At 37.9% G+C, this 22,312-nt stretch overlaps 1 protein-coding gene across 1 annotated transcript in view; it reads left to right on the top strand.

The window, feature by feature from the left end:
• Positions 1-22,312, top strand: part of LOC131051270 (peptidyl-prolyl cis-trans isomerase CYP57) — a 134,041-nt gene that overhangs the window by 19,214 nt on the left and 92,515 nt on the right. Inside the window, exon 5 of the mRNA XM_057985704.2 lies at positions 2,766-2,898. Coding sequence (XP_057841687.2) covers positions 2,766-2,898 — 133 coding nt within the window. The remainder of the gene's footprint in view (positions 1-2,765; positions 2,899-22,312) is intronic.

The following is a 22,312-nucleotide window of genomic DNA, read 5'->3' as shown; positions in this document are numbered from 1 at the left end:
TTGTGAAGGAAAATAATTTTTAATTGCAGACAAACTGTATAAAGCTTTGAGACATTAGATCTTAAGCCACAGCAAGGTATTAAATTTAGACTGACGTTGTATTAGAAGAAGAATCTGTCTATAGACCAAGTCAATAAGTAAATGTCCGGGACTAATAGAATGACATTGGTGGAAGTAGAATGACAAGCAAGTGAGATTGAAGTGAACACTATTACAGTATTATGTAAAAATTGTTCTAAGCTGAAGTGGGAAAGGAAGTAAAGCTTAGCTAGAGCAAACAAATGTAATAACATAGTTTTACACAGTATTGAGGGATAATCCTTGCTTTTATTGTTAGGAAATAGGAATAGATAAGAATAGTATTGAAGGTAGAGAGGTCAAAGCAAGGAAGTGAATCTCCGTACCTGGTAGCTATGTTGAAAACACTTTGGAAAGTGCACCGTCTTCCAAGTTTCATGCAAAATTGCACCCTCTTTGAAGTGTTGTGCACCTTAGTTTTCAACATAGTTACCAGGCATGAAAATTCGATTTGGTTTGGAAGGCTAGAAAGATTCAGAAATCTGGAATTTTCATTGAATTCAGTAAAATCTATAGGAAATGAAAAAAATGAACAGTCAGACAAATGCAGTTGGTAAAAAATAAATAAGCAGATCTGGCAGGATTTGGACAAGACCTAGTTGGATCTAGTAACAGTGTTTTCCAAAGCTGCCTTGTTGCTATTGATTTTTTTTGATTAACTGTATTTGTCTGATTCGGTTCATGATTTTCGATTCCTGTAGATTTCATTCAATTTGATAAAAATTCCGGACTTCTGAATTTTTTTGGCCTCCTAAACCAAAATTGAATTATCACGCCTGGTAACTATGTTGAAAATTAAGTTGCACAAAACTTGGAAGTGGGTGCAATTTCAAAAGTGTAAACACCATCTGAAATGCAAACGTCTACACACTCTAGAAATTTTTAAATGGAACAAGAAGTGGCTAAGAAAGGAAAAATATCTAGAAATTTAAATATATTTGCCTATACTTGCAGAAAACATGATCAAATTTGCGAATTGATCCTGGATATGCTGTTCAGTTAGAATATTGCATCACAAATTACTAGCTATTTGCCATATTCATGAAGGCCTTGATTAAAGCCAAGTTATTTAAATTCAAGGATCTTTTAGAGCTCAGGAATTTTTGTCATTGAGGGTTTCAAGTTCAATGTAAAGATATATCCCTTGAGAGATTCTTGAAGTAATATTATTTAGCAATTGTTATTAAAGAGAGATTTCCTTGGTGATTTCGAAGTGGCCTAGTTGGAGTCTCAAGTTTAGCCTAATTATTTCCTTTGTCAGTATCCTATGTTAGTGTTTTGCACTCAGTTTTTTCTTTTTTGATTTATCTATGCATAGTTCAAATCTATTCATCATCTTGCATTTATCACGTTTGACAATAACTATTGTCAGGATTCTTCCTACCTCCCTCTTAATGGTCTGAGAGTTATGGAGACAAGATATATCGAAGCTGCTTACCAAGTACAACAGAGCAAACACAGCCACATTAGAATTGACAAAGATTAGTTTCTATGAACAAAAATTATGTAATCACAGTTTATTATGGAATGATTTTGCTTCTGAGAGGTGTCAGCATCTCTGTGGAAATTTCTTGAATAACTTTTTCTCTTATGGGAGTTGCTGCCCCTCAATTTGCCAATAATGTATAGTCCATTATTGTGACCTGCAATTCTTCTGCTTGGACATGCTCCTTCTCAAGCTCAGTCTTCATTCCACCATTTCTATTTCCTCCCATTTTTTTTTCCTCTTGGCTCACCTGCCTACTTTAATAATTTTGACCAATTTCAATAAATGTAAAAATCAGCTTAGACAAACCGTGACTGATATCCTTGCTACTTGGCCTCTTTTGCTTCGTAGCTTGTAAGTGGATCAATGGATTTTTATGATCTCTTCATCATTAATTATTCCTTTCTATCAGTCCCAATGATCTATTTACCGTTAGATTTTGACCTTGTTGGTCTGGCTGCTGATATGCCTTTATCTTTTGATCCACTATTTGATTGGAGAATCATCTGAATTATGAAGCATGTAGTTGGAAGCATGGGATACATGTAAATTATTTTAATTCCTTATGGAATGTTTTCGGATCAATTTTATCTCCATATGGTGAGCCTCCTTTTTCAGCATCACTGGTATTAGTTCTGACTCTCTGAGGATTTCTTGGTACTTACTATTAATGTTGTAGTATAAAATGAAAAGATTTCTGTCATCATCCAAACCTGAATTATGATGGTCCAATGGAGATATAATGTGGCATATTCATTGCAAATTGATAATGTTTATGCCTTCGAAACTGAAGCATGGATCTATTTAGTAAGCAGCCACATGATTCATATTTATATAAGAAATAAAGGTTGATATTGTGAAGCACCTGGATTGCTTTGCAATAGAAATTGGTTGTAAAGTAACCTGTTTCCTTAATTTGGTACACATTTGGTAGTTGGTAGTTGGTAGTTGGTAGTTTTAGATTCAGAACTGTTTTATGCATTATTAAGGGGTTTATGCATCTGGAAGTTAATCTTTAAAATACATGTTTCAAGGACAACTATACTTTTGGAATTACCTAGTAGGTTTCAGATAGAATCTGTAGGGAGACAGCAGAACTGTTTCAAGAATATATGGAAACTGGGATGTAATACATAAAAGTAAAATGAAAGCATAGAATTCTTAGTAACTTTAGAATACATTTTTATTTTTATTTTTGCAGAAAATTGAACTTGCTTTCCTTTGGGGATGAAGTGGAAGAGGAGGAAAAAGCCTTGGCTTCTGTGAAGGAGAAAATTAAAAGCAGTCATGATGTGCTGAGTGATCCTCGATTGTTAAAGGGAGAAGCTGAACTGGTACACATATGAAGCTCATTGCTAATGGAACCTTTTCTTAATATGCCTTACTTTATTCTCAAAATTAATTCGGTTTTCTTTTCCAAAAAGTGTTTGAGCATGCATTGGACTTCTCATTAGCTTCTGTTGTGGCATTCTTCAATTCTTCCTACTGAGAACATTAGAAATGTCTCGGTTTGAACTGAATAGCAGTGAAATTATGGAGTTATACATATCCTATCCATTTTTCTATGTTAATAGAAAATGAACAAATATAGTTTCTTACCATTCTGAACTAGTTGTTCTGCTGTATTATAGTCAACAAACCATCCATTCTTAACTTTTTCTTGGTATTATCTTAAATCTTGTAGCAAAGATGCTTCGTCAATAGCTCAGCTTGCAGTGCTTTGCACTGTCAAGCATCTGTACTTCTGCTATGGTATACTTTGGCTTCCAATATTTTCACTCCGCTGAAGGTTTGAGGATATGTTATGCCTAAATCTCTTCACATGGGTGTGGATATATTTGAATTTGAAAAGCTTCTTGAGAAAACTATGCTCCGAAGCAATAAGCTTCTTGAGAAGCTGAGGGTAAGGTTAACCAACAGGATTGCAGATTTAGAGTTTTTAAAAGTTGTCATGGCAGAAAGGTCATTCCCTCCGTTGTTCAGGTCCATCATCATCTTTGGAGGTGAAAAATAAATATACAGTTTTTCTCAGATATATTTTTATTTCAATCTCATGGACTGCGAAAACCTCATGCATATGATGGATATCGTGGTTTTGCCTTGTTAGGCCATTGTTATGTTTGTGAGCAAGCCAAATATATTCGGAGACAAAGTAATCAAGATTAGGGTCCTTTTAAGTGGGGGTTGTTTTATTACTTGCCTGTAATGCAGGCTGTTGTTGTAAACATCAACCTATGATTTCATAATTACTTCTATCTTTTTTTTCTCTGAACTCCCACAAGGTTAAAATTGCAAGTCAATGCTTGTGTTCATGAATGTATAATTTACTCTTTCTGATGAGCATAAAAATTTCATTTGGTAAAGAATACTTCTGCTAGACCTTTTGTGATTTTACATTTTCTGCTATTCTATGAATCATCTTTGATTGTTCTAGAATTCATTTCTTGGTATCTCATTATTTGAGGTCTTAGTAATTAGCATGAGTTCTTGAGGCTCAGATTCTGTTTTCCAATCAGTAGAGCATTTGGTCTAGCACTTGTGGGCTTTATGTCATTAGCTTTCTGTATAGGTTAAAATCATGGCATTTGTGGTCAACTTAAGTTCTAGGGGAGAAAATTCCTTTAATGCTTCTCGACAATCATAAAATTGGTTGCTATGCCTAGCAAACATTAATTGGTTACCTTGCTTGTGAATAATAAACTGGTTAACCATTATTATGCTTCCTAACCCTGATAAACTAAGTTACTAGATTCTCTATTTGATTTCCCATGCCCACTCCAGTAGTGTACGAGTTTGGGAGCATGTAGGGGAGCACCTGATAGATTCCAAGGAGCGCTCCGGATGCCCTAGGTTCCTTGTGGGTATTGTTGATGTGTGTTTTATGCACGTAACATTTTAGAATAAAATACCAAAGTAATTTACCCTCTCTTGAACAAAGTCACCTCAGATGCTAAGGGTAAGATCAACTAAAATGATTCCAAGGTTTCTACATGTTAGGGCTTGAGGAGTGGGTAACTCATTGGTCGATGTGAATTATTGTGTTCACTTGGGGACTTACAAATGTTAGGATTATCTTCTTCGATCATGAAATATGTGGAATAGGTATGCTGACAACTTAGGATTTAACAATGTAGTTCTGGACTTAATTCTTACTAAAAAGGGGGGGGGGGGGGGCGCAAAAGAAATAAGGTTCAAGAAATCTATTCTAGGCCTAGGAATGTAGGAAATGATGAACAAGTTTAGTGGAATCAAACTAGGCAAGGTCTCACAAACAGGTATTGACACAAGCTTAGTGCAATCGTCTAAGGTATACTCAAGGATTTTCAGACTATCATCATCAAATGTTGAAACCATCCAAGTTGATTCTTGTGAAGGGACGCATAATAGTTGAAGTTAAGCTTACTCAAATCTCGAGTTGACCACACAAGGCGCACTTACTAGCGACAAGAGGCTAGTGGTATGGATTAAGGATTCCACACAAATATATTCAACAAATCTTTCATTCAATCTAATAAATGTTGGTGTTGGAAATAAGCCACACTCGGACCAACGATGGACTAGTCCAAGAGGGGCTAGTAGCTCAGTGGTAGAGCACTCCAACAGCGTATGGAAGGTCCTAGGTTCGAGTCCTAGCTGGTCCATGTCTCAACATGGTATCAAAGCCAAGTCCAGGCCAGGTGCCCCAAGCACACGAGAGGTGTGGCTTAAGGGGGGGTGTTGGTGTTGGAAATAAGCCACACCCAGACCGACGATGGACTGGTCTAAGAGGGGCTAGTAGCTCAGTGGTAGAGCACTCCAGCAACGTATGGAAGGTCCTAGGTTTGAGTCCTAGCTGGTCCATGTCTTAACAATAAACATGAAAACAAATTCTAATCTAAGGAATTGAGAACCATGAATGCAAAGACAACATTTGAAGAGCAAAATCACCAACAATTGAACAATGATTTAGATTGAAACAACTGCAGCATATACCAACAATTCTACAAAAACTCTCTTACAAAATGAATGGCCAAGATTGATTCAAGATCAACGACCAAGATCATGCCACAAAACCCTAGAATTGCCCTAATTAGGGTTTACATAAAAATGGCGCCACCAACATATGGCCCAATAAAAAGATACCTAGTCATCAAATAGGGAATCTTCTAGAAGATTCCTCCCTGCATCTCTCTCTCTCCTAGCATACTCCAAGAATCTAGCCAATACAGAATCTAACTCCTCCATGGAAATGCTAGGTAAGGTATCTTGCTGCAAATCAATCACGTCCAATGAATCTGAGCAAGTGTCCAAAGTGTTCTCCCAATCTGGCATGAGCTTCTGCGAACTATGAACATGAATCAACAAAGAGACCAAATCATCTATCTGACTCTTCTTCAAAGAGTCCAACTGACAAAAATACATAAGTTTCATCTTGTCTCTTAATTTGGCTAAGTGTAAACACTAGCATCGCTAACATCAACACCCAATAACTCCTCAATTGAGGCAAGGATCTGCATTTGCATGTCTTGAATCAATCCTTCCATCTCTGTACAACTCAACTGGGCGTTCTCATAAGTTGATTTCTTTACGGCCAATGAACAATACCAGCCATGGAAATCATATCTGTCTCCATTGTGCACAATGTTCTCGCTAATCAATGTGGACTTAGGAATCCTTTTCAAAGCTCTGAGGCGTGGAATAGTCTTCTCCTGAATAGGCTGGAATTCTTCCCAAACTCCTTCCAAATACTGGATTCTAAACATGAGCCTCGTTGTCCTATCATATGCCTGGACAAACTGAGTAAGGAAATCATCCGCTTGTTTTCTTGCACTCTCAATCCACTTCTCCACCTCTGAGAGTGTATCTCTCACTACCTCATAGTGTGAATGTAGTCCATGATCAACTGCAATAGGGGAAATAAGGGCGGGATTCTCACGCCTTATCCTCGCAATATACTCTCTAAGTTTGATATTCTCTTCTTTGTAGTTCTCCTTCTCTTCAATTTCTCTATCTAACCTTGCGCTGATCGCCTTAAGGTTATCACCAACCTCTTGAAACTCTTGCTCTCTTGATGTACGGCCAAGGGCAATTGAAGTAATCTGGAAATCCATAGGAGTAGCAATGTTTGCCGTCACACCTCCAATAGGAACAACCACCTGCGCAATCCGCATTCCTGTCTCATCTCTAGCTATGTGCGACAAAATCTCAGCTCTCTTGGGTTCTTTCTCCTTATTGCTCCTAGCTAGGTAGTCATCAATGTTATCAATAGGCTGTACCTCTACTGTACCTCTATTATTTTCTTACTTTTTTTCATACTTTTCATCAACCAATCAGGAATAGCAGCCATCTCCATACCATCATCGAGACACATATCTCGATCAAGTCCTCTCAATGTCGAGATAACATCATCATCATTATCAGGATTACTCTTGGTCAAATCATATATCTCATTTTCCAAACTAACCTCCAAAAGGACAATTGGGATCCCGACTGATCATCATTCTCATTTGGTGGAGTAGATGTCGCTGTGGTATGTAACTCCTGAATATTCTCTAGTAGTATCACTGTGTTGGAACATTGCTGGGTCTCCTTATTCCGTCTTGTTATTTCAATTTCCTTAATTGATGAGACACTGAGAGGTGGTGAAGGAATGGTAGGTGAAGGAATGATAGTCTTTTGTTTCTTCTTCTTGACTTCCTCAATCTTCTTCCCTCTAGCCTTGACTCCTCTTGGCGTGTTTTTCCTTCTCTTGGGAGATTGACTCTCTTCATCTACATAAATCGTGACATCACTGATAGTCCTCTGATCATCTTCGGAAGTAGATTCTTCCGACTTTATCTTTCCATAAGTGAAGGAAACACCCATATCACTTATTCATCTGAATATCTACCCATGTATGGGAGAAACTCAAGACCTCTCTCATCAATACATTCAAATCAATCTCTTTGATTTTGACCAATTAGGCAATAAGATTGCCTTCTTCATTTTCATACTGTGGATTCGTATGATCCCTGTCATCTAACACCTAATCAGGAATGAAGAAAAGTCCACACTTCCTCATGAAATCCACTGACATTCTGTTGACATGTCTGAAATCGCATTGCTGCAAACTCCATACAGCCAGTGCAGAATAGAATAAACCTGCTGAGTATCCTATCCTCTCTTGAGATAAGGGAATCCCTAATGCTATTTTCTACGTTTGATCAAAGGGGATGACCTTAAGGTTTTGATTGTCAGGTCTTGACTGCGGGATTACTCAGTGGTCGATGTGATTTGCTGGGAGCACCAGGGGACTTACAATTTGCAACAAGCTGGTCTGTTGCGATTCTCGAATTACACAATAAAGAGCAAAAGGAAAGGGTTAGGAGATCTAAAACTAACAACACGAATATGTGGGTAGACGGATTCAACATAACCAATTCCTGCTTGGCCAGAATAGCTCACAACCTTGCAGGAACGGTGCAATCTTCAAAGGGACTTGGAAGATTTTCAGATTGGAGACGCACGGCTAAGCACCCAATTCTGGCGCAGCTCATACGGACACCTGCAATTGAACTAAGCACAATTAAAGGCTCAGGTTAACCATACAAAAGGATACACAATCAGTATATCCTCAATGGTATGAGCCTGAATATATCAAATACTTGCACACCCAAAATAGAAAGATCCATCTAAAATGCTGAGAGAAACCATGCAAACAGGATGAAAACAAGACAATAAACACCAAATCAATGTCTATATATTGATTTCAGCTACCTATTACAACAATTTCTGCAACATCTCTATGCTACTGCTTAAAATCTAACATATTCTAACTCTAAAATCTAACTCTCTCACCAGAGTCTAACTATTTAACAAAAATCTCTAACTATCTAACCATCTAACCCTTTACAAAAAAAAGGCCTCTGCCTTTTGCAGATATTACAATTTTGAATCGAAGGCTAGGATGGACTGCATCCAAGGGTCCTGATTTGCCTTCCAGAAACTAGCAGCCTTAACCCATGCCCATTAAATTCTCACTCATCCATTCAACCACAATTTCAACTACCTGCCACTATTTGGCTTCAATTTGAGTCTATCCGGTAGTTGGACATAACTGTCCACAATTGACTTGTTTCCCCTTTCTTTCAAAATATCTGAGTGGGATCTACAAGTAGTTTTACAATAAAACAATTTCAGCTTTTTAGAAATTGAATTCCTGGAATTAAATTGAGCTGTGTGCTTTTTCTCGAGAAGGCATAAACTTGCAGCATTCAGAGTGTTCTTTGGTCTTTGGTCCCGGTGGTGGACTTCATCTTTGTTCAGCGGCACGATTCCCAATGTTTGGTTGCTCTTGTGCTCCTGCAGCTCGTTCCCACATCTTTTTTCTTTTCCAGTCTTCAGCACCTGGCCTTGATTGCGATCCTTCTTCGATTTGCGTTTCAGGTCTTTCTCCTGGTTCTCTAATGGCGTCCTGCGACCTGCGAATGATCAATTTCATTTCAATAAATCAATTTGAAAAATTAATTAATTAATTTAACAAATATTAAAATTTAACGCCTGGAGGGTCATTTGAAAATTTCCCAAGTTTTAATGCTTTACTCCTTCCCTGAATTTAGTTGTTCCTGGCAATTTCGGGCAAGAGGGGCGTTCGAAAAGTTTTAAAAACTTTGACATTTCACCCCTTAATGGTGAATTTTGGGATTTTGGGCACTTTTGCAAACTTAAACTGGGTTTTCTAACCTTAAGGGCGAACTTCGGACCATTGGGCGCCCCTTTGCAAGCTATACGAACTTCGCGATTTTCGTGTCTTCTGGCAAAACTTCGGAGCATTCATGAACTTTAGACCATTGGGCGCATTTTAGAATTTCGCGATTTGAAAGATTTCAGAGTGTTTAGACGTTTTTGGAATATCGGAGCTTTCCACGTTTTGGCGAACTGGAGGCATTTTCGGACCATGCATCGCCTTTTGCAAGTTATACAAACTTCGGATCCTAAGGCGTCCTTCGCGATTTTGAAGATTTTCGGAGCTTAACGCCTTTTGCCGAATTTCGGACCTAAGGCGCCTTCCGCGAGTTTGAAGATTTTCAGAGTGTTTTAGCACACTTTTGCAACTTAAAAAAAACTTCGGACCTTTTGCCTATTCTTGCAAATTCCACGAATTTCGGACCTTTTGCCCAATTTTGCAAACTTTTTAAAAAACTTCGAACCTTAAGCCCCTTTTTTTGCAAATTTCGGAGCATTCATCGCTTTTTGCAATTTTATCAAATTTTCGAATTTCGGCCCCAGGGTCCGAAATTAGGTGACTTAGTGAATTTCGGACCATTTGGGGTCTTTTGCAAACTGAAGGTAAATTTCGGACCTTTTGCCAGTTTTGGGGATTTTTGAATTTTTTGAGAATTTTACCCCAGGGTCCGAAATTCAGCCCCCTGGGCGATTTTGGCAATCTTTTAACCTTTTGAAGTTTTAGAATTTTAGCCTCTGGGTCCGAAATTCGGTGACTTAGGCAATTTTGGCAACTTTTTGAAATTTCGGACCCTTTTCCAGTTTTCACAGTTTTTAAGGCATTTTCGGACCTTAGGCCCAGTCTTGCAAATTTTGAAGTTTTTTCTCAATTTGGCCTGAAAGTCCAAAATTTTACTCGTAGAGCGATGTTGGCGATTTAGACTTTCTCCTCGTGAAGCGCGAGCTTGGGCACTTGGGCAAGTTTTGCAACCTTGGCATTTTGGCCAGGAAAGTTGCTCCTTCTTCATCAGCAGGCGAAAATCATCCTTCATTCAAATCCCACAAACATCGCAAAGACAAACCTTATGCAATCTATCTCATCGTGCGAAAAACAACAACTTTGGGTCCTCGTGCGACCTTCAGACGCACTACTCTTTGCTTGGCGGGCTTCGCCAATCTTTATCACCTTATGCCTATCCAAGGCGATTATCGGCATTTCAACGTCATTGCAGGCTTTAACTCTTTCTTCACATTTAGGTGATTTTGTGAGAATTGGGGAGTTTTAAGTTCGCAATATGGCCCTAGAGGCCGAATTTGGTTTTAGCGGCACTTGACCCTTCATATCCCCTTCCTCTTCCGCAAGGATAGAAAGGCACAAACCGGGGGGTCCCTGTCCAAGACGGGGATGGTTGTGCGATTCGCACAACACATTCTGGACCACATTCGTCTCTTCACTGCCTGCTCGTCCATCAGATTGGCCCAATAGTCTTCTATGTCTACCTTGTGGATGAACTTCTCTCCTCTGATCCTTCCAACTTTCTTATCTGGATCAAATCTCTCTTTTCTTGAAGGTTGCAAATCGATAGAATGCAAACTCCTCACTCGCAGTGCTAGCGGCTAAGGCAGACTGGCAAACCTCCAACGTCTTCCCAACTGAAATAGGGAATGTCATGCGTGTCCTATGCTTCTCTTTGTGAATGGAATCAAACTCTAGAAGTTGTCTCACCACTTCCAACAAGATCATTCTATCGGAAGGATACCTAGGAAGCCTATAGGGTTCCGATTGAAACCAATGAATCCTAAGGTATGTGAAAGTGGGAAATTGAATATACCACGATCCATATCTCTCTATTAGCTCTGTTGCCTCCTTGGACAATCTTCTGTGGATTTCGCCTTGCAGCATCCGCGTGATGTACATTGTGAATACATCATTCACTCTCTTATAATCTTCAATTCCATACATGTTCAGCTGGGGATAGCACTCATGACTCCTGAATTATCCTTGCCCATTCCCGACTTCACCTTTGCATATCAATCCTTTGTATGAAACAAACCGTGCAAGCAGGTATACCAAGTAGGAAGTCATGGTGAAAGACTTGGACCGCTCCACATTCCTCAGCTAAAAGTCCAGATTGTCACTTATGATTCTAGACCAATTTATCAACGTCCCTCTAAGACAATCTTGGATGAAGTAGAACATCCATCCATCGAATATTGCACCCTACGATGTCCCCATCACTATGTTAAGCAGGATTATTAAGTCACTATATTCCTCTTTGAAGTCTGTGCACATGAGTGTCTTGGGAGCCTTGAAATGATCAAGCCTAGGCTCGATCATCCACTCTTTGTTTATTATATTCTTACACGCATCCATCTTCTTCGTGTACCGTTCGTCATATTCATCCTTAGTTGCATTTTTCATATCTGCTCCACGTGGAATTCCAAACACCTCAGCAATCTCATCCTCAACAAGGTAGACAATGACAATGCCTTTAGGAGTCTTGATCATTCGCGAGTAAGGATCATAACATCGTGCACTCTCCAGGATAAGCTCACTGCATTGTATGGATTGTGGAAATCTAGTGGCTTGAAAACTACCATTCTTCATAATATTTACATACGCTGGGGAAGAAATCTGATTTCCGACTTCAAACATTCACTGTCGCATCAGGTTCAGGCTCAAGAAATGCATGTTTGTATCCGTAATCTCCTTCCATCTAGATGACATCTTGGATTCTGGATAGAATCTAGTCTCCAGTATCTTCTGTCGTTCTCTTCTTTCCTTAAATCTGGACTTCGACATCGCACCTGTACGAAACTTGAAGTTAGAACTTAGGAAAAATACAATATTCTTAATAGAATTCTTGACTTCCTAATGATTTAGGCTAATTAGGGTATGAAGTTAGAAAAATAGTCCACACTTTTGTTAGTTTTAACACTTTCAGATTAATATAAACTTAGAATACTAGAATTTAGTTTCTAACTAACTTGATTAGATGAAAGATTTATAGTTTTCCAGATTTAGACATAACAAAGAAATGAACAAAATAAGAACAAGACATGGTTACCCTGGGAAAACCTCCTAGGAGGGAAACCTAGCCAGAAGGGATCTTCAGATCTGATTATGAATTATATTCATATGAAGATTACAACACTTATCTCAAGTACTTGAAGGTGATTGCACTTAGGGCTGATTATGTCTTCCACAAGACTGCACCTTCACAAACATCTTTTTACCACTTCCAACAACAATCAGATCCAAATCCTAGGTTTGCATAGGAAATCTACACTTTGTTGGACTGCAACCTTAGCCCTTAGTTCGCTCTCCTCATGGATGAATTTTGCACGCTGGTATAGCAGATGTAATTCACTGGTATAGCAGATGTGATTCGCTGTGATATTGCTCCTTCAAATTCGCATTAGGCAGATGTAGGTATTTCGCATGATGATGTATTGAATGTGTTTGATTGAGGTGAAAGTATCTTTATTTATATGATGCAATAACCTTTTATGTCGGCTTATACTAAAATCCATTTATGTCGGCTTGACCTTTAATTTATTGTTTTTCCTTTAACTGAAATGCATTAGATAGGGTTGGCCCTATTATGTTTAGCATGCTATCTTGAATGTGGCGTGGGGTTTCATTTATGTAGCGTGGAGTGAAGTGAGGTATAGGGCCCAGCCCTATACATTGGAGAAGGGGGCTGGCCCCCTTGGGCGGATTCCAATGTTGCCCAAGGCAATTGGAATCCGCCATTCCCTAATTATAATCAACACTCCCTCTTAATTAGGGAGAAAGATAATCTTACAACCAGGTTACAAGATTAAGGCCCAGCCCTAAGTAATACATACAATGTTAAATTGTAATCCGAACTTAGCTGTCAACTTCAAATATTCCTGAGAGCGGATCACAACAAGTAGCCACAAATAGTATCCCATAGTATCCATCTTGAACTGCCTGTGGAGGGTGAATTCAAAACTTTAACATCCACACTTGCAAGTCATGAATACATATGCAATTATTCATGCACATCATGGAGTCTTTCCATGCCATCGATCACGTATATCCATCATTCATTGTCTTTAGCTCAGTCTTCTCCCAAAGAAGAATGTAACATCATGATCTTCCATCTTGTACCCAAGCATGGAGTGGAGTTGCATAAACATAAAATGAAAACACAGTCCTCCATCTTGCACACAAGCATAGAATGGAATTTAATGAACATAATCCTCCATCTTGCACACAAGCAAGGAATGGAATAAACATATGCATAGAATGGAACTACATAACATAGTCTTCCAGTTCGCACACAAGCATAGACTGGATCCACCTTACATTGCCCGCAGAGGGTGGAGAGGATCTTTTCTACCATCTTACATTGCCCGCAGAGGATGGTTAACAATTACTCTTCTCCCTGAGAAGATTACAATACCATCTTACATTGCCCGTAGAGGATGGTTTACTGAGAAGATTACAATACCATCTTACATTGCTCGCAGAGGATGGTTAACAATTACTCTTCTCCCTGAGAAGATTACAATACCATCTTACATTGCCCATAGAGGATGGTTAACAATTACTCTTCTCCCTGAGAAGATTACAATACTACCTTACATTGCCCGCAGAGGGTGGTTTGATACCACACAATGTATCACTAAGGTTGAGACTCCCTCTTAACCAAGGTGGTGTTCTCCACAGCTCCAAGTCTATCTTTTAAAGTACTCAAGCTTCAAGAGACTTGGTGAGAACATCTGCAACATAGGATTGTCTTGCCATAAAACACTGAATTGTCAGGTATCTCTATACAACCCTGATAATAATTCAAAACAGCATAGCAAGAATTTTGAGAAACCACACTGCTTCTCTTGATGCAACACTTGCAACAATGTATTTAGCTTCAACAATACTCAATGCAACTGAGGACTATCCCTGTAGGTCCAGGAGATCGCCACGGGTGAATGCTTGAAGTGTTTTCCTTGTCCGTAACACTTCTTAACCAATCAATCAACCTGCCTCTATTTAGATGACTCTGCAAGATCATAATTGGTTGCAGACATACTCAACTTCTTTAAGTTAGTTTCCATATAAGTTTACAATCCATAATTCTAACATAACAATAGAAAACTTCACTTAGAATAATTTCATTAGATCCCTGCCACACTTCTAACCTAGAAGTAATGCATTTTAGGTTTAGATCTTCCATCTCAATTTTGAGCTAATTCTTTCTTATATTAAATCATGAGGCTATCTTTATCAGTCAGAGTTAGATCATCCATATAAGAAAGCATTTCAAATACTTTTAAGGAACAGGTTAGAATCTTTACAAAGCCCTAGGCTTATCAAGTACTCTTTCATACCAAGAGTTTTATTGAAGATCATAGGGCTCCCTCTTAATCCTCAATATCAAACTGATAGCCAAGCATCATAGATCATAAGTATTTATAAACAAGGATGAGGAATGCCAACTTCACCTTTTATGAATTGGACCCATGGCACAATTATGATTAGGACATATCCTCAAACTTCTAAATGAGTGTGAAGATCCTTATGCCTTATTTCAAAGCCCCCTTTGAGGCCACATCAATCCAAGCTTATGGATTTCTGATGTCAGTATGGCCTTGGCCCTTGACATACATCACCTACTATATGAGGTAATGTAAGAATGACTTTGGGTGAGGATCACAACATTCATGATAAGTTAGACGCATCCCTTTAACAATATAACCAATGATACATAGAATGTTGAGACAATACTTATGTGACACAAATTAAAAGAAGAAGCTAGCCTGTAACACACAACCCTGAAAACTTGTACATCACCATACAGGTTAATAAAAAAAATCTAATTTTTATAAGGAACTTACAAGGGTTAAGTCATGATCATTTTCTGCCTCACTAGGGTTTCCACAGATTTGAGGCATACAACCATTAGTATAACCTAATAGAGTCTACAATTAGCTCAAAATGTATGGTAGTTATCAACTAGAGTATTTCTAAGTCAGCAGTTGAGGATAGTGTATATTATTAATTTCCACAATACTTCACATTTCATGATAGCAAATACTCAATTGAAAGGTCAGTTTTATGTCACTATTGTAGAATCATTCAATTGATAGTCAAAACTCAATCAGAACATAGGTGAGGAAGTACCAATGGAATGTTTACAAGGAGAGCGAAGTATACTTAATGAGGATACTAACCAAGCAATGATAGTGAGAGCCTATACTTCCATGAATCAATAGCAATTAGTAAGCTGCAGTATATATAATCAAAATAATTTTGATAAAGGATTTAGATCAACCTCTAGACATCCAACAGCAAATACATCAAGGGAATTAATCTTCGGATCAAGCATTGTGAACAATAAATTCCTAGCTCACTTATTTATGACATTTATTTAATGAATACTTCATTTACTCAATTAGTAGTGATACTTATGTAACTGGCTTATTTTCCCTTAACGCACATAGATAAAGGCACACATCAATTAAACGAAGTTCAAAACAGAGAGGAAATATTCAAGTTCACAATGTCTTTACAAATATGAAGTTTAGCTTTTCTTCTTTGTTTTGATCTTACTCATTGGAATAATTAAGCACTAGATATTTAATGAGGGCATACATTCCATATTTAATTTTAGTATTTAATTTATCAGGTCACAGACAGGCACGTACACAAAATTTCCCTTACTAGGTTTAGGCCTGTTTTAGCCATAATTAATATATTAATAAGTAAATTGTTCATTTATCATACTAGAAAACTAATTATATCATACTGGATAATTAATTTTATCATCCATAATTCTTAATGCAAGTGTCAACCTACATTACTACTCCAGTTCTAAGGAAGAAGGGGATGTCTATGTTACCAAAGCACTCAGAGACCAAAATACAATAGGCTCCCTCAAAGTTTACGGGACGTTGATCCTTATCCTATCTTGGGAATCATCCTATTGATTGGATTTAGACTGCCCCTCCTTGGAAACAACTCCATTCCCAACTTTCTTAAATACTGACAGTAGTAACAAGCATTAGGCTATAGTATACTAACTTGTCATATGAAATTAAGTATAACAATCATACATAATGCAGTGCAGAAGAACATTATTAGGTATCATATATTAAGCATACATATTAAGCACTTCCCCATGCATACCACCTAGAACAAGATATTACTGCTTGTAACTTAATAACAGTTCTGATCTGATCCGATCCGAGGTGATATCACTGGATGCTTTGATTCCTTTCCTTTATGTCTCTCAATATGAGGGAGAGGTCACACCTCCTCATCATGATGCTCTTTGGCAAGAGACACACCCTTTCACCATTAGCACCTTTTGAAAGAGTGCAACTCTTCATTATTTCTGCCCTATGAAAGGGACACAACCTTTCACAATCAGATCTGCAACTCTTATTTAAAACAGATCTTAACCACTACATAAGGTTGCAGCCCAAACGAAATAATAAGCCCTTAACAACAACCTTAACCAAGCATCCTCTTATACTATTCGGTTTAACAAGGACTAAATAAAAGATTCGTTCATTTAACATTTAATGTTTTCATTGACACCAAAGTCGTCTTATTGAGAGAGATCCTTTTACTAACCTACCACCAAAGAAGGAAGGAACAAGAGACTGAAATTACATGATTAAATCTGGCAGCAAAATTGAGATTTCCATCAAGCATATCTTCAACTTCCAGCCCCATTGACCTGACCTGTGAATGAGACAAAATCTGGAAATAAAGGAGTCCTAAAATCTGAATTCTGAAAGTTGATCTAGCCTATAGCTTTGATACCATGTTAGTTTTAACACTTTCAGATTAATATAAACTCAGAAAACCAGAATTTAGTTTCTAACTAACTTGATTAGATGAAAGATTTATAGTTTTCCAGATTTAGACATAACAAAGAAATGAACAAAATAAGAACAAGACATGGTTACCCTGGGAAAACCTCCTAGGAGGAAAAACCCAGCCAGAAAGGATCCTCAAATCTGATTATGAATTATATTCATATGAAGATTACAACACTTATCTCAAGTACTTGAAGGTGATTGCACTTAGGGCTGATTATGTCTTCCACAAGACTGCACCTTCACAAGCATCCTTTTACCACTTCCAACAACAATCAGATCCAAACCCTAGGTCTGCATAGGAAATCTGCACTTTGTTGGACTGCAACCTTAGCCCTCAGTTCGCTCTCCTCATGGATGAATTTTGCACCCTTTAATGGCAGATGTAATTCGCTGGTATAGCAGATGTGATTCGTTGTGATATTGCTCCTTCAAATTCGCATTAGGCAGATGTAGGTATTTCGCATGATGATGTATTGAATGTGTTTGATTGAGGTGAAAGTATCTTTATTTATATGATGCAATAACCTTTTATGTCGGCTTATACTAAAATCCATTTATGTCGGCTTGACCTTTAATTTATTGTTTTTCTTTTAACTGAAATGCATTAGATAGGGTTGGCCTTATTATGTTTAGCACGCTATCTTGAATGTGGCGTGGGGTTTCATTTATGTAGCGTTGAGTGAAGTGAGGTATAGGGCCCAGCCCCCTTGGGCGGATTCCAATGTTGCCCAAGGCAATTGGAATCCGCCATTCCCTAATTATAATCAACAACTCTAGGTAGATCTTAACAATTTAAATACAAAATGTGACAAGATTAGGGTATGAAACCCTCATGAAATCAACACCTCCTTATACTTAGAAATTTGGTGCAAATCATAGTGCAAAGGAGTATACCGGATCAAGAGTGACTAGGGAAAGGTGTGAAAGGTTGTGTTTTCACAAAAAAATATGTCTAAAGACACCTTTCATAGTCAACAATGGAGGTCATAAATCTGAAGACAACCTGCAACTATATGAATAAACCTCTCAAAATATGTTGCAATTATCTAAATGTGCATAAATTTGATGAAAATCAACTTATACAATGAAAGCAAGTCTAATCCGGGAATAATGGTATGGCTGGTAAGAGTTAAATTTTTTGAGGACAAGCAGCCATGGCGAAGTTGCAGACCTGTAATAGCCCTCAAATGGTCAAGTGATTGTCTGAAAATGACTTGGAAAACTCTCCCAAAGGCAAATCGTTGAAGCTGGAGCTGGCTGGCAATGAAAGTCAAATGAATGGACAGCCAACAATAGAGGTTACAAATGCTGCAATAATGACGTTTAGGCTCAGATTTGAGGCAATGGAAGCAAGTAGGGAGTAATGGCTGTATCAAACATGTATGGAATCCACCAAAATATGCTTCAAACACTTGCCAAATAAAAATCGTATTTTCCCAGCTATGGCGCCACTTTCAAATCTGAAAAATGTCTTCAATGCTCACTCCAATCTGCCAACAATAGTCTGAGAACAGCAAATAACAAGGGCGATGTCAAGGAAAATCACTTTTGTTTGGAGATGAAACCCCAAACAAAAATCGCCCTACACAAAAATTGCGATTTTCACTAAAAATGGCAGACTTTACTAAAATCGTGGCATGGGGAGGTATTCAGAACAATCAAACCAGTCTGACAATAGCAGGTTGAAAGGCGGATTTGAGGAAAAAATCGCCAACTTGGAGAAAAGAATCCTCTAAAATCACCGAAGTCACCAACTTAGGAAAATCACCATCTCCCCAAAAAATTGAAAAATCTGAAGTCAATGGAGTCAATAAACTTTAATGGCAGTGATCAAGTGGATTGCCCAGCTGGAAAGAATGGAGGAAAAAAATAAGTCTTCAATCAAACACTTCACCAGGACACTTCATCAAAAATCGCCAATAAGAGAGAAAATCGCCCTTGCATGGAGACACCTGACAAACTTAATAATAAAATAATGTTGGACTTCTCTCTTTAAACTTTCATCACCAATTTTCATCACACAAGCAATGTGGGATAAAACACTCGTTCTTATACTTGCTTGGGTGAAACTGATTTGCTTCTAAAGGTTGAAAACATTAAATGCTTATTGCAAATCATTTAATTGTTTTTTTTTTATTAATTAATCATTGCTTTATTGAAAATGATGATTTTTCCACTCAGAATAACCTAGAAACTTCAAAACTTAATAGAACTCAACTGGACTTGGGAAAATTTATCAGAAATTGGAGCATAACACAAGGGAATTCATTGGAACAAAGTGTGGAATCAACTTGAATAATTCTCTAGGAGCGAGAAAACAACTCTAAAAGGTCTGAAAACACCTTAGCACTTAAAATCACTGACGAGGACATTTAAAAGAACACGTTAACGCTCCAAAAGGGTCAACACTTAGACAAACTAGGATCATTAAAATCTCAATTTTATGCGCTTGATCCTGTAACCTCAAAACCCTAAACGGCACTAGGCATGATCAAAAACTCCGAGACTTGGGCACAGGAAACACAAAATTGCCCACTAAGCAGCCAAAACCCTATCCTAACAACGCAGAAAGCAGGAAAAGTGTTGGCAAATGCACACTCCAATGAGACATTGTAGATGATTGAAGGTTTTGCCATTGATGGCAACCTTACAATCCTATGACATCGGCAAGGCAATCCACCGACACTAGCAAAGTTAGATTCTACACCGACACACAGACCACCGACACAGAGGCCGACAGGAATTTTATTGTTAATATATTTTGTTTATTATTGTAAAATCATTGTAAGCCGACTTGGCAAGTTGTAAAATGACTCTTATATAAGAGAGATCATTGTAGAACATTTTGTAATAGATAGAGGAATGTAAATAGGTGAAATAAGGCAGACCTATTATGCGAATTATAGGTTAAGGGTTTATGTAAGAAGCAGAGCAGAAACCGGTACTGGATCTGGCATAGTAGATGCTATTTTGAAGCAGTACAAGACATTGGATTTGTATAATCCATTTTGTAAGTCATTGAGACTTCCCATTTTGTATTTGAGCAGTGAGCTCTAGGCACTTGGCCTTCCTGCATGTGTAGGCCCCTCTTGTAGCAGTAATATTCTCTTATTGGCCAGTAAGTGAATATTGTGGGTCACAAATCCCACCGAGGTTTTTCCCACACCGGGTTTCCTTGTTAAAATATTGTGTTATGGTGTGTTTTTCATGTGGTTGCTTTTGTCTCTGTTTATTGCATTACTTTCTGTTTACCGGTACACAGTATTAATATGCTCTACATGTTTTAAGTTAAGAAAATCTTACAACCGGTTAGATACTGATTCACCCCCCCCTCTCAGTATCTGTGGGAATCCTAACAAAAAGAGGGGGTCCCCATTAGCAATGGGGTGATGTGTGAAAAGGTCACAACAGGTACATACCCATATGGAACCAGAGGCGTTTGGTGTGCTCCTAGATGCTCCTAGATGTTCCTATGTGCTCCTATAGGCCTCAAGGTTTTGCGGGTGCGAAAAACTAAAAAAAATTATATAGATTTTTTATTGTATTTATTTCAATTTTGTAATTGTAATGATTTTCATTTGAATCATGACCCTAGACATATATGATATATATTGTAGGACATGATATTGAAATTTTGAACCATCAATTGGCATTAAATTTTAGTCTTTATCACTACCTTTTGGCATTTGGCATTGATCAATGATGAAGTATCATACCATGAAATGTATTTACAATTTTATATTTTTTTCAAATTTTGTGTATATATATATATAATACAGCAGTACCCAAACGTACTGTACCCAAGGAAAAAAAATTCACGTATTGACATACCCTAATCCCATACCCCGTCTCGTACTACAACCGACAACTTAGCTGATAAACTATTTTGTCCTATTTTCGACTTGGATTTTGAAATAGGTACCCGGAAACTTGAGAAAGTGAGCCGGCTCCTACTCGTAAGTGACTAAAACTTCATTATACTCCTATTGTAAAGCACAAAAAATTTCAGCCAAATTTAACACATAAATGATTAAACAAAACAACAAATATCTTTTTGGGCATAATATATTTCATAAAACTAGTATCATATTCTAATGAAACATTTAAAACTCAAGATTGTTATTGAAGTAGCTATTTATCTACACGCTTATCTATATAGATATCAAGTATCTGTCATCTATGTTATATTTTGATCCATATTTAATTATTATTGTTAAATGTCAAATGACATCATAATTACAATGGTGAATCCGGGAATTGAGGGTAGAATAGTAGGGGCCCTGCTATCCGGGGGTAGGGGGTAGGGCCATCAGATAGAAATAGTAGGGCCATCCAAGCTTCCCATCCTAGATTCTGACGATTCTATACGTAACATGCCCACTATCATCCCACCCACAATAATCTGTTTAGGGGTGAGACTGCCAAAATATTTAATTACAATACAAGAATACAAAAAAAGAAACCTTCAACAAACTTGAAGTGCTCTATACTCTCTCGTGAGGGATGAAGGAAAGAGACAAGGTTATGAAGATAGGTGTTGACGTGGCTAAAATCGCATTGCTACGATTCCATCTGGCCAATGTAGAATAGAATGTACTCGTTGAGTATCCTATCCTCTCCTGAGATAAGGAAATCCCTAATGTTGTTTCAATTGATCAATGGGGACGACCTCAAGGTTTCGATTGTCAAGTCTTGACTGTAGGATAGCTCAACAGTTGATGTGATTTGTTGGGAGCACAAGGGGACTTCCGTTTTGCAACAAGGTGGTTTGCTGTGATTCTCAGACTACGAAATAAAATCAAAGAGGAAGGGTTCAGGAAGCCTAAGGACAAGGATGATAGCAGTTGATGTAGCGGGTAGACAAATTTCGATAAACTAGTTCTTGTTTTTGCCAGAGACACCCTCACAACTAGACAAGAACGGTGCAAGCTCCAAGGGATGAAGGATTTTTAGACCGAAGACACACGTTTTAGGCACCCAATTTTGGCGTAGCCTAAGACAAACACCTGCGGTTGAACTAAGCACAATTTGGGTTCAAACTAACCATGCACGGTGACCTACAATCAACAGATCCCCAATGGTATGAACCAGAAATGCATCAAATACCCCTCTACACTTTACCATTAAAATCCGTACACTCTAAAATTAACCAGCTGAAAGAAACCATGCAAATAGACTAAAAATAAGATGATAAACACCAAATCAATG

Source organism: Cryptomeria japonica, chromosome 9 (assembly GCF_030272615.1).
Source record: "Cryptomeria japonica chromosome 9, Sugi_1.0, whole genome shotgun sequence".
NCBI classification, from domain to species: Eukaryota; Viridiplantae; Streptophyta; class Pinopsida; order Cupressales; family Cupressaceae; genus Cryptomeria; species Cryptomeria japonica.
The sequence above is the reverse complement of the archived record's forward strand: the minus strand, read 5'-3'. Positions and strand labels throughout refer to the sequence as shown.